Genomic DNA, 13,517 nt, shown 5'->3' on the forward strand with positions numbered 1-13,517 from the left:
AGGTGAGGTGAGAGTCACAACCCTTGATATCAAGACTGCATTCGACCGAGCATAGTGTTAAGGAACCCTAGCAAAACTGGAAACAATGAGTATTGGAGGCAAATGCTCCAGTGGTTGGAATCATACCTGACACAGGAAGATGGCCGTGGTTGTTGGAGGCCAGTCATCTCAGTTCCAGGACATCGCTGCATGAGTTCTCATGGTTGTGTCTTAGGCCTAACCATCTTCACCTGCTTCATCAATGACCTTCCCTCCATCATAAGGTCAGAAGTGGGGATGTTCTCTATGTTCAGCACCATTCATGACTTCTCAGATACTGAAGCAATCTACGTCCAACTGCAACAAGATCTGGACAATCTCCATGCTTGGGCTGACAAGTGGTGAGTGACATTCACTCCACACAAATGCTGGCTACGACCATCACCAATAAGAGACAATCTAACCACTACCCCTTGACATTCAATGGTGCTACCATCACTGAATCCCCACTATCAACATCCTGGATGTTATCATTGACCAGAAGCTCAACTGGACTCACTATATGGCTACAAGATCAGGCCAGACGCTGGGAATACTGTGGCAAGTAGCTCATCTCCTGACTCCCCAAAGCCTGTCCACCATCTATAAGACACAAGTCAGGAGTGTGATGGAGTACTCCCCACTTGCCTGAATGGGTACAGCCCCAACAATACACAAGAAGCTTGACACTATCCAGGACAAAGCAGTCCACTTGATTGGCACCACATCCACGAGCATCCACTCCCTCCACTACCGATGCTCAGTAGCAGACGTGTGTACTATCTACAAGATCCCCAGCGAGCATTCACCAAAGATCCTCAGACAGCACCTTCCAACCCCACAATTGCTCCCACCTTGAAGGACAAGGGCATCAGATATATGGGAACACCACCACCTTCAAGTTCCCCTCCAAGTCATTCACCATCCTGACTTGGAAATGTATTGCTGTTCCTTCAGTGTCGCTGGGTCAAAATGCTGGAATTCCCTCCCTAATAGCACTGTGGGTCAGCCTACAGCAGGAGGATTGCAGCAGTTCAAGAAAGCAGGTCACCCCCACCTTCTCAAAGGCAGCTAGGGATGGGCAAGAAATACTGGCCAGCCAGTGATGTGCACATTCCTCAGAAGAATTTTAAAAAATACAAAAAAAGACTCCCCTTCCAATAAACTCTGGTCAACTCCTCCCTCAAGTCGTTGTCGCTATCTTTATTCATTTGTCATGCTGCTATGCCTGATTCCAGCTACTCCCCCTCAAACAGCAGGGTAAATTCTATCTGATAATGGCCACTGCTCCTAGTGGTTATTTTTCACCTTAAGCTCCCTGATCAAGTTTGCTTCATAACACATCACTGTATCCAGAATTTCTTAGGTTGCTTAAATTCCGTGTGTGGCTTCTGCAGGAATTGTTGCCATTGGTTTGATAAATGAAGCTCTGGACCGGAACGATCCTGAGAGGACAATAGCAGCGCTCCTAATGCCATCAGCTGGCCTAGCTGACTTGGACTTCCTGGCTGCCAAACGCTACCATGATGTACTGGCAGCGGCAAAGTGGCAAAAGGCGAAGGTACGAGGCAGTCACGTTTTTAAAAGAAAAGATATCCCGTTTCTGTACCCTCAAGGACCAGTTGCCTGTGGAGATCTTACGACTGGCATTTAAAAAAAGCTTCCTTTCCCCATTGACAGGACACGCGGGATGAGGCAGTGGTGCTCTGGGTTGAGGAAATTCAGGATGGGATTCACAAGGCCAACCAGGATGGGCAGGCTGCAAGGAAAAGTGAGTTATTCCGTTAAGGTTCAGGTGGCATTAGAGGCGTGTTGCATCCTGTCGGTGTGTTGTAACAGCCATGTCTCAGCGACCTCTGAGTCTAAAAGAGTTGTGTGTTTAACTTTTGTCTGGGTTGGGAAGGACTGGACCGAAGGGTGTGTTTCCATGCTGCATGACTCTGTGACTCTACCTAGGCCACTGCCCTGTCAGAGGTGCGATCTTTCAAGTGAGATACTAAACCAAGGCTTTATCTGCCCTTTCTGCAGGCCTGAAGGACCTTGTGGAAGAGGAGTTCATTTGTATGATTTGGGCCAATATTTATACACAGCAGCTGAAACAGACTAGCTGGTGGTTATGACATTGTTCATGGAAGAATCTCTGTGTTTCCTATGCTACAACAGTGAATGCACTTCAATCATTGGCTGTGAAGTACTTTGCAGCATGTACATTTAAAAAGGCAGAATGCAAACACCAGCCCTTCTTCACTGTGACATTCCCTGTGAATGTGCAGTTATAGCCTTGTGGCATGGATGGATCAATGTGTTTGCCAGCATGGTGCTGAACTACTCCGTGCGTGGAGAGGGAGAGAGGGTGGGATAGATAGGATGGAAGAGAGAAAGAGGGTGACGGGGTGGGGTTGTGGTAGCATTGGTGGTTGGAGGGGGGAGAAAGAGGGGGATAAATGAGCCTGAGATGGGCAGAGAGAGGGAAAGAAAGAGGGAGATGGGTGGACAGAGAAAAAGAGATTAGTTTACTTGTAGTTTTAAGGGACTGCTCACTTCATGAATAGTTATGTGTGTCTTTGGTTTCTCTTTGCTTTGTTTTCAGTGTCTTTGGGGATAGCAGCCATTAATCAGGCAATCAAGGAGGGTGTTGCATCCCAAACACTGCGGGTTCTGCGCTCACCAAGTGTGGCTCTGTGCAGCGTCGTTCCAGAATGTGCCTCCACCTACCAATCTGAGTTGGCCACGTTGATGCGAATTAAAATGGAAATGGGTAAGCCATGGCCTCCAAGGGACTGACATGCTGCTCATTGTACTGAAAGAAGTAATGTGTCCCTGCACCCTCAGGGCTGTATTCAGCTCTCGCTCTTGATGTGGCGCTGAACTGTGCAGACTTAGGAAGCCTGAATCTGCTCCTTGTGAAAAAAAACAACCGGAGCTCCTGCTTCCAATCAGCAAATTCTACTCAGGTGTGGGTGTTAGGTGGAAATGGGATAAAGATCAAGCTATGTTGCCCCGAGTGTCAGAAAACAGCATCAATACCAACTTTCTTGACTCCTAAATAAGATTCTGAATTCATTCCTAGAGGGTTAGGCATCAAAATGAGAGGTAACCTGTCACTGGGGATAGAAGATCAAATCTCTTTCTAAATGAACTTGTACTTTTCAATATTGGTGCAGTTTTCAAGGGTGGTGCAGAACAGAGGCTTGACCGTTCTATGCACACATTTGAAGTGATACAGCACAAGTTGATAAAAAGAAGCATAAAGAATCTCTCATCTTTATTCAGAATGAAGCTGAGTATAAAAGCAATGACATTGCACCAAACCTTTTGTAGTCCTCTGGTTAGGCCCCAGCTGGAGTATAATGTCCAGTTCTTAGTGCCAAACTGCAGAAAAGGTGCCTGAGCTTGAAGAAAGGGCAGGAATTCACCAGAACTATGCCCAGTCATCCCTGAAGTAGAGAAGCTTCAGATCTGAAGAGGGTATCAACTGAGTCAATCAGGAGAAACTGTTTCCCTGGCCGGGAGGTCGGTCGGTCAGCATAGGAGCACAGATAGAAGAGATTTGGTGAAAGAATCTGGGATTGAGATGAGAATTTGTTCTTAACATTGCATGCTGTTTTGATCTGGAACACGCTGCCTGAAAGAGCATTCAAACCAGGTCCAATTTATAGGACTGTAGGAATCAAAAGAATAAAGAAATGTGAGCAGGAATGGGCCACATGGTCCACAGAGCTTGCTGTCATCGTCAGCCTGCTTTCTAGACCACTCCCCATATGCCTCGAGCCCCTGCAAGGACAAAAGTCTGTCAATCCCACCCTTGAATATATTCAGCCACAGAGCAACCACGCCCTATGTGAGAGAGAATTCCAAAGATTCACCTATCCTCTGAGCGAAGAGATTTCTCCTCACCTCATTTATCCTGACATTGTGACCAGCTCCCCCAACAATGTGTGCACAGCATTACCCAGTTGGATGGGGTGGCGGGAGGTGCACAGCCTGTGTTGATCTTGGCCAGCCCCCTTTGGCATCTTGTCTGTCTCAATGATGTCACCTCTAAACACTCTAGATTCCAGAGGGTATCAACTTGATTTATTCAGCCGCATATCATAGAATAGTCCCTTGGACTAGGGGCCCAACTCCTGAACCGTCTGTGTACAGCTTCCAGCATGAGTATATTGTACTCCGGGTGTGGTCTCACCAAAATCTTGTGCAAAACTTCTTCATTCCCTTGCAATAAAGGCCAGAATATCTTTTGCCTTTATAATTGCTTGCTATACTTATCTGATAACGTTTTGTTTCTAGTGCAAATTTTATTGTATTCATTCTCAGAATATAGTTGTTGTTGGCGGGGCCAGTATGTGTTGACCTCGAGTAGATGGTGGTGAGCCACCAACTTTAATTGCTGCACCTACAATCCCATTCAGGAGGAAGTGCCAGGATTTGAACATAGTGAACTGAATGAATGGCTGATATATTTCTAAATAGATGTATGGGATTTGGAGGTGGTAATGCTCCCATGTATCTATTGCCCTTGTCGTCTAGGAGATAGTAGTTGCACGTTTGGGAAGTGCTGTCTAAGGAGCTTCGGTGAATTAGTACAGTCCATCTTGCAGATGGTACACACTGCTGCTACTTTACATTGGTGATGGAAAAAGTGAATGTTGAATTTGGGCGTGGTACCATTTGAACTGATTGCTGTGTCCTGGATGATGGAGATCCTTTTGAGTATCGTTGGAGCTGCAGCCATCCATGCAAATGGAGAACATTTCATCTCACGCCTGACTTCATGCTTTGTACTTTGTACATGACGGACAGACTTTGGGGAGTCAGGATGTGAGTTACTTTCTACAGGATTCCTAGCTTTTGACCTGCTCTTACAGGCACCATACTTATATAGTTGGTTCAGTTCAGTTCAGTTCTGGCAAATGATGACCTCTAGGATTTGATTTGAACCAGACTCTTTTTGTCTGAGCCTCTAGATTACTGGTCCACAGACATAACCACCTGACTATCATCTCCCCTTTGAAAATTCTAGCCAAGCACATCTTTTGAAAGTGTGGGGATGAGGAGAAGTGGGATTAATTTGAGACTTCTTTCAAATTGCTGGCCTAAGCATGATGAGCCAAATGGCCACATCCTGTACTGTAAGGTACTAATGTTGGATGAGAAGGGCTAGCTGTTGTTTACTGTTCCATTCTTTAGGAGACAACCGGAGCTGTTGGGTGAAGCACAAGCTGAAGGATGGTTCGATGTACTACTTCAACCTGGAGACCCTCGAGGGCAGCTGGGAGAGACCCAGGGGATTTGTGCAGAGCTCCACACAGATCAGCAGGGAAGAAATCCAGGTATGGTGTCCCTATTGTTGTCCTGACACACTCAGTGGCTCTGGAGGAGCTAACAGAATGTAAAAGTGGACATTGTGAGATTAAACCATTGGGGACAATTTGCTCAATTTGGAGAAGTGAGGGACCATCCTCTTTGGACACAGGCGAGACTGGAATTCTTTCCAAATGGTGAGAAGCTGGAAATGGGGGAAAAGGCACTTTAGAGATTTAGGACTCCAAGGACAGAAATCAGTGAAAGCTGGTGAACAGAGTCATGAGAAGTAATCTGAAAAGCTAATGGGATGTTTACCTTTACTTCAAGGGGGCTGGAATAGAAATGCATGGAAGTAATGCTCGGAGCTTGAGTTCAATTTGATCAGGAGTAACCGGGTTCGGTTCTGGTGTTCTCCTCTCAGGGAGGATATATCGGCTTGTAAGGGGTGCATTGCAGATTCATCAGCGCAGACCTGGGGCTGAAGGACACCCCATGTGGCATTGAGTGTAGAAGATAATGGTACATGGGGAAATGTTTGGAATAGGGTGGGGTTTGGTGAAATGTTAAAATTCAAAATTTGAACCAGGTTTTTCAGGGATGACACAAGAACATAAACAGAAATTGCTGGAAAAGCTCAGCAGGTCTGGCAGGATCTATGAAGAAAATCAGAGTTGATGCTTTAGGTCCAGTGACCCTTCCTCAGAGCTGAGTTCTGAGGAAGGGTCACTGGGCCTGAAGCATTAACTCTGATTTTTCTTCACAAATGCTGCCAGGCCTATTGAGCTTTTCCAGCAACTTCTGTTTATGTTGCTGATTTACAACATTTGTGGTTCTTTTGGTTTTTGTTCAGGAGGCACTTCCTCACGCAAAGTGGAAATCTGGGACACTCATTCTCTTTCTTTCTCATTCTCTCCAGTGGAGCTTACGGGATGTCAGCTTGAAGTGTTGAAATAATGATGATTTTGCTGGGAAAAGGATTAAGTATACACGGATTAAGTGGGACACGTAGCCAGGATATAATTCAATGGTAGAACAAGTTCAAGGGGCTGAATGGCCTACTCCTGTTCCTACAGGTATAGAAAACTATCTAGGCTGTTTGTGGCAGTAGAGCCAAGAGAATTGGAGTGCGTCAGATATGTTGTAGACACTACAGGCGTTGATGATTGATACCTTTATTCTCTGCCAACTGACCATAGGCTACTGTAACTGGCGTGACAGCCGTTTATAATCGAGAGAGACTCTGGAAGGCTAATGAGGGCATGATCACGAGGCTTCAGGCCCACATGAGAGGTTATCTCATTCGGAAGGATCACTGCGCTCGCAAACACTTCCTTCAAAAACAGCTGCCAGCCATCGTAAAGATCCAGGTAGAGTGCTTCTGACTTTTCTTCCCGTATAATCCAGACCGACTGTCCAGTGCAGTACTGTAGCAATGTCAGGTTATCAGGGATGCACCATTTGATTGACCCTGCCAGTCCTTGTCTCCATGATAGTTAACATCCTGCTGCACCTCTTAATTTCCTGACTGATGCTGACACCCTCTAGTTAACATTATGCAAAAAAAATGACATTCATCTTGTTGCCGTGAATTGATTTTTGTTTATTCATTCATGGGATGTGGGTGTTGATGGCTAGGCTAGCATTCCTCATCCCAGAGGGCAGCTAAGAATCAATCACACTGCAGTGGGTCTACTGGATTCACATATAGATCAGAGTGCATAAGGATAACTGATCTCCACTGATTTAAAAGATGTCAGTTAACCCATTGGGGTTTTCCGACTTCGGCAACGGCTTCATGGTCATCATAAAACTCTTCAATCCCAGATTTGTACTGAATTCGGTTTCTACTATCTGCCATGGTAGGATTTGAACCTGGATCCCTGGAGCATTTGCAGGATTTCTGGATTAATTGTCTAGCAACAATACCAGCATCACCTACCCTTGATCCAGGTCTTGCTCTGCGCAAAGTGGCAAACACTTCTTGTTTCCATAACCTGCCCTCAAAGTGGCACACGCTGTGCAATTCATGTAACATTGTATAAATGCAACACCACTATTCCATTATAGGGTTTGGGAGAGCCGTGTGAAACTGAAATGGTTTTTTATTGGCCTGAGCAGGCTATCAGGGGTATAATGTTAGCCTTAGTGTTCCTGGCTTGCCTGGGCAAACTCTTGCAATGATTATGCATTGATACATAATATTATGCCTGGAGATTGGAATCTGACTAAGCTGTGACGTTCTGGTGCTTAAGGAGTCTGCTCTGTCAGTCAGGGCTCACGTGTTTAAAGAATGGAGCACCAGTTGAGCTGCATTTGAGAATGTAATTTCTGGAAAGCTTGGGGATAATTTGGATAGGATGGGCAGAAAGGAAGAGAGACGCACAAATCTCCAAAGCACTTTACAATTAACGACACACTTTTGAAGGATTGTCAGTAACTTGGACTGGCACTTGCAGCTGAGATGCACAAGTGTCTGCCACGCTTGTTCTTAGTGGTAGAGATCATGGGTTTAATCATAGACTGATCCAGTGCAAAAAGAGGCCATTCAGTACATTTTGTTTATGCTGGCTCTTTGGAAGAGCTATTCAACTGATCCTGTTCCCATACATTTTCCCCATTTTTTTTCCGTTTGAGAGTTTGTCTGATTCCCTTTTGAACATCGCCCGTTTTACCTATTTCTACTAAACTGTCGTAAAGATAACAAGGAATATGGGCTAGTACTAGGAAGATAGCAATAAGTTAGAAGATCAGCCAAGATCTGGTTAAGTGGCAAAGCACGGTTGAGGGGCTGAATGGCCTACTCCTGTTATTTCCTATGTCCCTTTTCGATTCAGCAACTGCAGTTAATACGTCAACACAAGTAGCAAATGTTGCCCCTCTCTGGTTTTCACTTAACAAACACTGCTCTGAATTCATTGTTCGTCCTTGAACCGTTTCCAAGCAGGTGCATCCCTCAATGGTGCATTGCTCCTTCCTTACAGCTGTTGGGGGTCTAGGTATGGGACTGGGCATTGCGCCTTGAAGTTTCACTCAAACCCATGAATCCAAGGCAAGGTGAACCTTGCACCAAGCCGCAGTTAACACCAAGGTAGTTGACGGTAAAGCTATTATGAAGAAGATGGTGCGGCGGTTTTACAGACAGACTCCGACTTGAATCCAACACCAAGTGTTAGGTTTGACAACCAATCCATTATTTGTATCACAAGTTGTGACCAAATTGAACCCTTTCTTAGAGGTTATTTAACTATTTTTAGTTTGATCTGGAATTGTTCTTCTGAAGACCGTAGTGACTCGCTGGCTCGCCTTTGGTCAAATCCAGGAAGGCATTGCTCTTTTTCCTTACTTGTTGCACATCCTTTGCTATCCCTTGAAAATCATGGTTTGCCTCTTTCTTAATCCACTGCAGTCTGTGTATGAAGGTATCACAGTGTGCTGTTAGGTAGGCAGTTTCAGGATTTTGACTCGGGGCGGTGAAGCAATGGCTGATTATAGTCCCAGGTCAGCAATGTGAGGTGCTTGGTGAGTATGATGGTGTTCTCATGCACCTGCTGCCTTTATCCCTCTGGTAGAAGTTATGATCTTAGAAGAAACTGTCAAACAAATGTAGGAGAGTTGCTGCAGTGCATCCTGCAACTGGTACACATGGCAGCTACAGAGCCTTGGTGATTATTGGAAGTGAATGTTTAAAGTGGCGGATGGAATGGCAATCAAGCGGGATGCCTTATTCTGGATGATGTTGAACTTCTTGTTAGAATTGACCATCCAGGCAAATGGAAAGTGTGCCATCACGCTCCTGATTCCTGTCTTCCAAGTGGTGTAGGAGTTTGGAGATGAGGCACTCTATGTAGAAGTTCCAGCCTCTGAACTACTTTAGTAAGCTGCAGTGTTTTGGAGGTGGATCCAGTTGAGATGTCCAGTCAATAGTATCTCTCCCCCTCCCTTCAGGTCATTGCCAAACACCCCTTTGTCAATGAAGATGCTATTAAATCTCATGGGAGGTGGTTTTACTCTCATTATGCATGGTTATTGTCTGATGGAAATGACTCTTGGCACTTATCAGCCCAACCCTGAATTTTGTCCAGGATCTTGCTGTATGCAGATATGGACTGTGAAAAATTACCAGTGGAGCTGGGCACTGTAATCATCAGTGAACCTCCCCAGTTTTCCCCATCTCTACAATGAAGAATTGGGGCAGTTTTGTTGGAGGGAGACTGTGGAATGATTTGATGGGGATTTTGTCACTCTGAAGGGATGGGAAAGAAAATTAGACAAAACACGGAGTCAAACTGTCTCAAATGACTGAGAGAATATGGATATAGGATTAGATCCAATATATCTGGAGCAGAGGCCTGGGGAAACATTTGTTTAAAAATGAAGGTGATTGTGTAGATTGCATTGCATTTGCCTTCCTGACCAATGCTATGTTGGCATTTATTTAGAGAGAACTTGGATATAAAAGCAGAGATGTACTACTGAGGCTTAATATGGGACTGGTCAGGCCACATTTGGAGTATTGCTTGCAGTTTCGGGCCCCATATCTCAGGAAGGATGTGCTAGCCCTGGATTAGGTTCAAAGGAGATTCACGAGAATGGTCCCAGTCATGGAAAGCTTAACATATGAGAAAGGTTCATTGGAGTTTAGAAGGATGGGGGGGGATTCTAAGTGAAACTTTCAAAATACTGAATGGCCTGGACAAGGTGGATGTTGGGAAGATGCTTCCATTGGCAGGAGAGTGGGTCCTGAGGGCACAGCCTTAGAGTAAAGGGAAGACCTTTTAGAATGGTGATAAGGAGAAACTTCTTCAGCCAGAGAGCAGTGAATCTATGGACTTCACTGCCACAGAAGGCTGTGCAGGCCAGGTCATTGAGTACGTTTAAGACTGAGATAGACAGGTTTCTGATTATCAAGAGGATCAAGTGTTACGGGGGGAAAGCAGGAGAATGGGGTTGAAGAACGCGTTAGCCATGATTGAATGGCGGAGCAGACTCGATGGGTTGAATGGCCTAATTTATACACCTATGTCTTATGGTCCCTGAGGTAGATGGTTGTGTGGTGGTAATACCACTGCATTAGTATGACAAAAGCCCAAGCAATTCCAGGGACACCAGATCAAATCTCACCACCTGCTGCTTGTGGAATTTAAATTCAATTAACAAATTTGGAAAATGGGGCCATGAAATTATTTGATGTTTTTACAAAAAAAATGGTCTAGTTCACTAACGGGGAAAGAAATTTCTGTCCTTACCCTATCTCACTGACATGTGACTGACATTGACTCCACAGACCCCTCAGCAATGTGACTGACTCTTAGCTACCCTCCACAAGATTTAGGAGCAGAATTAGGCCATTTGACCCATCACATATGCTCCTCCATTCAATCTTCGCTGATATGTTTCTCAACTCTGTGCCTTCTCTCCATAATCCTTGATCCCCTTACTAATCAAGGACCTATCTATATCTGGTTTAATACAATTAGTGATGTGCCCTTCACAGCCCTCTGTCGCAGTGAATTCCACAGATTAACCGTCCTCTTGCTAAAGAAATTCCTCCTTACCTCAGTTCTGAAGGTCGTCCCTTCACTCTGAGTCTGTGACCTTAAGTCCTAGTCTTTCCTATGAGTAGAAAGATCTTCTGCATGTCCACTCTATGGCAAGCCACTCAGTTCAAGGCACTATTAGAGAAGGGCAACAAATGCTGATGTTGCCAGCAACACCCACAATCCATGAAAGGATAAAGAAAAGATAAAGGGACAGGTTGGTTAGGTGTCCAAGGGAAAGGGGATGTCATTATGGAAGATAAGCATTAGCACAGAGCAGATGGGCCTGATGGTCTAAATTTTTAAATATTCATTCACACAGTGTGTGTTTTTGGCTAGTCCAGCATTTATTGGCCTTGAGAGGGTATTGGTGAGCTGCAACCAGCCCGTATCCCTTGTGTAACTTTGGAGTATTTCTGTATCAATGTTGAACAGATTCTAGGGAGTCCAGCTGGGCAAAATTTATGGATGCACTGCCTGAAAGGGCTGTGGAAGCAGGACCAATAATAACCTTCAAAAGGAAATCAATCAATTCTAAAGCAGATGGAAAATATGCAATTCTGACAGAAGTGGCAATAATCGCATAGCTCTTCTGAATGGGAAGCTTGAAGCGTTGAATGACTTCCTTCTGTGCAATATCATCCCCTAAGCAAGCAGCAAAGGTAGTTACGGCTTTTTGAATCAAAAGACAAGACCATCTTTGAAATATCAACTGGTCCCTTAAGACATGAGAGGTCTGCCGCAACATCTGTGCGTCAGTGTGACAACATGTTCCAATAATTCATGGGCAATATACAGTCCCTTGCCAGTGTCACTGGCATCTAAAGAGCAATTATTTTTCAACGTAGTTTTCTTTATCCAGCTAGATTTTAATGATTCAAAAATTAAACCCTAAATGTTATTCTCTTGTTTGCGATGGCTGTTAACTGTGAAGGGAATAGCATTCAGCTGTGTTTCATATTTCAGTCGCACTGGAGAGGTTACAGACAGCGGAGAGATTACCAGAAGAGGCTTTATCGCTTTCAAGACAACGCAGATGCTGTGATTAAGGTACAGACCACTTAGCTCTGGCCTTGTGTCATGTAATGGTAATTATAATGAAGGAAGTCTGGTTTGAACAGCATGATAAATATTTAAAGATCCTTCTGTGACTGGTTGGAGTTCTGATTCAGTTGCATCCACAGACCAGTTGCGTGCAAGAATGGAACAGGGAGCTCTCATTCTGCTGCTGACTGTTCAGTGAACCTACCCACCCACCAACCTATCTCCCAAAAACTTGACAGGGCAGAGGGGCACCAAAGTGGGTAGCAAGGAGGGAATTCCCCATTGTGAAACAGCCCAATGCCTGTTGCTGTGGCAATACTGTGGCTTTAAGAGGTATATTTTGTCCTGGCTTTTTTTATTAGGAGAGATTTTGAATCCAATAAGGTGAACAGCTTGTGAGACTTTGGGTTTTTTTTTAAGTAGGAACAATAGAAGCAGCCTGACTGGGTGGGATGAGCTCCCACAAAACCAGGATTTTTAGTTTTTAGTTTTCGTTGGTAACAGTTGCTGGGGTCTTGAATCAGGGTTTGGAAGCTGCAGGACATCTCTCCCTGCTTTTCCCGCTTGCACTCTCTCTCAATTTCCGCTTGATGTTTTGTCCTCCTGCACTGCAGAATTGCCTGTGAATCAATCTACTTTTCTGCACTTGCTTTTTGCCAGGAAGTATTTATGGGATCTTACGATATTGGAGCAATTACTGTTTAGTAGTTGAATAATTATTATTCTGTTGACTTTTCCAACAGAGTCGCTATTCTAATTTCTTCGTTCTTTTGTTGTACTTTTATGAAAGTGTATGAATAAAGTGTGTTTTGCTTCAAAGTTTACAATTTGGCCGATAGAATTGCGTCTGGAATGCACTGCCTGGCATTTGCCTCTAAAATAAGAAAAAAATTAGGGTCTAGGCTATCCCCATGTTTTGATGGGCTCTGGTCTGGTTCATAATACTGGCTGTGTAAGCTCATTGAAGATAGTACTGAAAATACAGCCGTTCCCCACGCACATGTGCTTCCAGTGCCGTTTGGTGCCTGCAAAAGAGGGGCAGCTGGTGAAGCAGAGAGAAATAAACAAGCTTAAAACTTAATTTTCTTCAGAGTAACTTGACGAAGGTGAGTGTGTGCCATACAGTTGCTTATGAAACAGCCCAACCCCAGCTGAATAATGAGCACGTCATGAGGAGTTAACCGGACTTCTAAATGACTTTGTTTCAAATCGTGCTTCTTTGTAAATGAGCACGCTGAGATTTGTACCATTATTGAATCACTTGAAGTTCCATTTTCAAAGGGATTGCCTTAGCAAAGCCATGGAAAAACTCACCGAGCATCTTGTGTATTTCAAGCAGATGATTTTTTTTATTCACTCATGGGACATGGACATTACTGGTTGGGCCAGCATTTATTGCCCATCCCTAGTTGCTCTTGAGAAGCTGGTGGTGACCTGCCTTCTTGAACTGCTACAATCCACCTGTTGTAAGTAAGTCGAACCACAAGGGAGGGAATTCTGGGATTTTCACCCAGTGACAATGAAGGAATGGTGATATATTTCCAAGTCATGATGGTGAGTGGCTTAGATGGAAACTTGCAGGGAGTAGGGTTCCCATGCTCTTGTATTTCT

The 13,517-nt window shown here is 44.6% G+C and overlaps 1 protein-coding gene across 2 annotated transcripts in view; it reads left to right on the top strand.

The window, feature by feature from the left end:
- The window catches only part of iqgap3 (IQ motif containing GTPase activating protein 3), a 151,949-nt gene that overhangs the window by 88,765 nt on the left and 49,667 nt on the right, over nucleotides 1-13,517 (top strand). For both annotated transcript variants that reach the window (XM_048525688.2, XM_048525689.2), the window contains exons 15-20: nucleotides 1,416-1,579; nucleotides 1,699-1,789; nucleotides 2,609-2,776; nucleotides 5,209-5,351; nucleotides 6,522-6,692; nucleotides 11,829-11,912. In XM_048525688.2, the coding sequence (XP_048381645.1) occupies nucleotides 1,416-1,579; nucleotides 1,699-1,789; nucleotides 2,609-2,776; nucleotides 5,209-5,351; nucleotides 6,522-6,692; nucleotides 11,829-11,912 (821 nt within the window). The remainder of the gene's footprint in view (nucleotides 1-1,415; nucleotides 1,580-1,698; nucleotides 1,790-2,608; nucleotides 2,777-5,208; nucleotides 5,352-6,521; nucleotides 6,693-11,828; nucleotides 11,913-13,517) is intronic.

The sequence above is a fragment of the Stegostoma tigrinum genome, chromosome 47, assembly GCF_030684315.1.
Source record: "Stegostoma tigrinum isolate sSteTig4 chromosome 47, sSteTig4.hap1, whole genome shotgun sequence".
Lineage (NCBI taxonomy): Eukaryota > Metazoa > Chordata > Chondrichthyes > Orectolobiformes > Stegostomatidae > Stegostoma > Stegostoma tigrinum.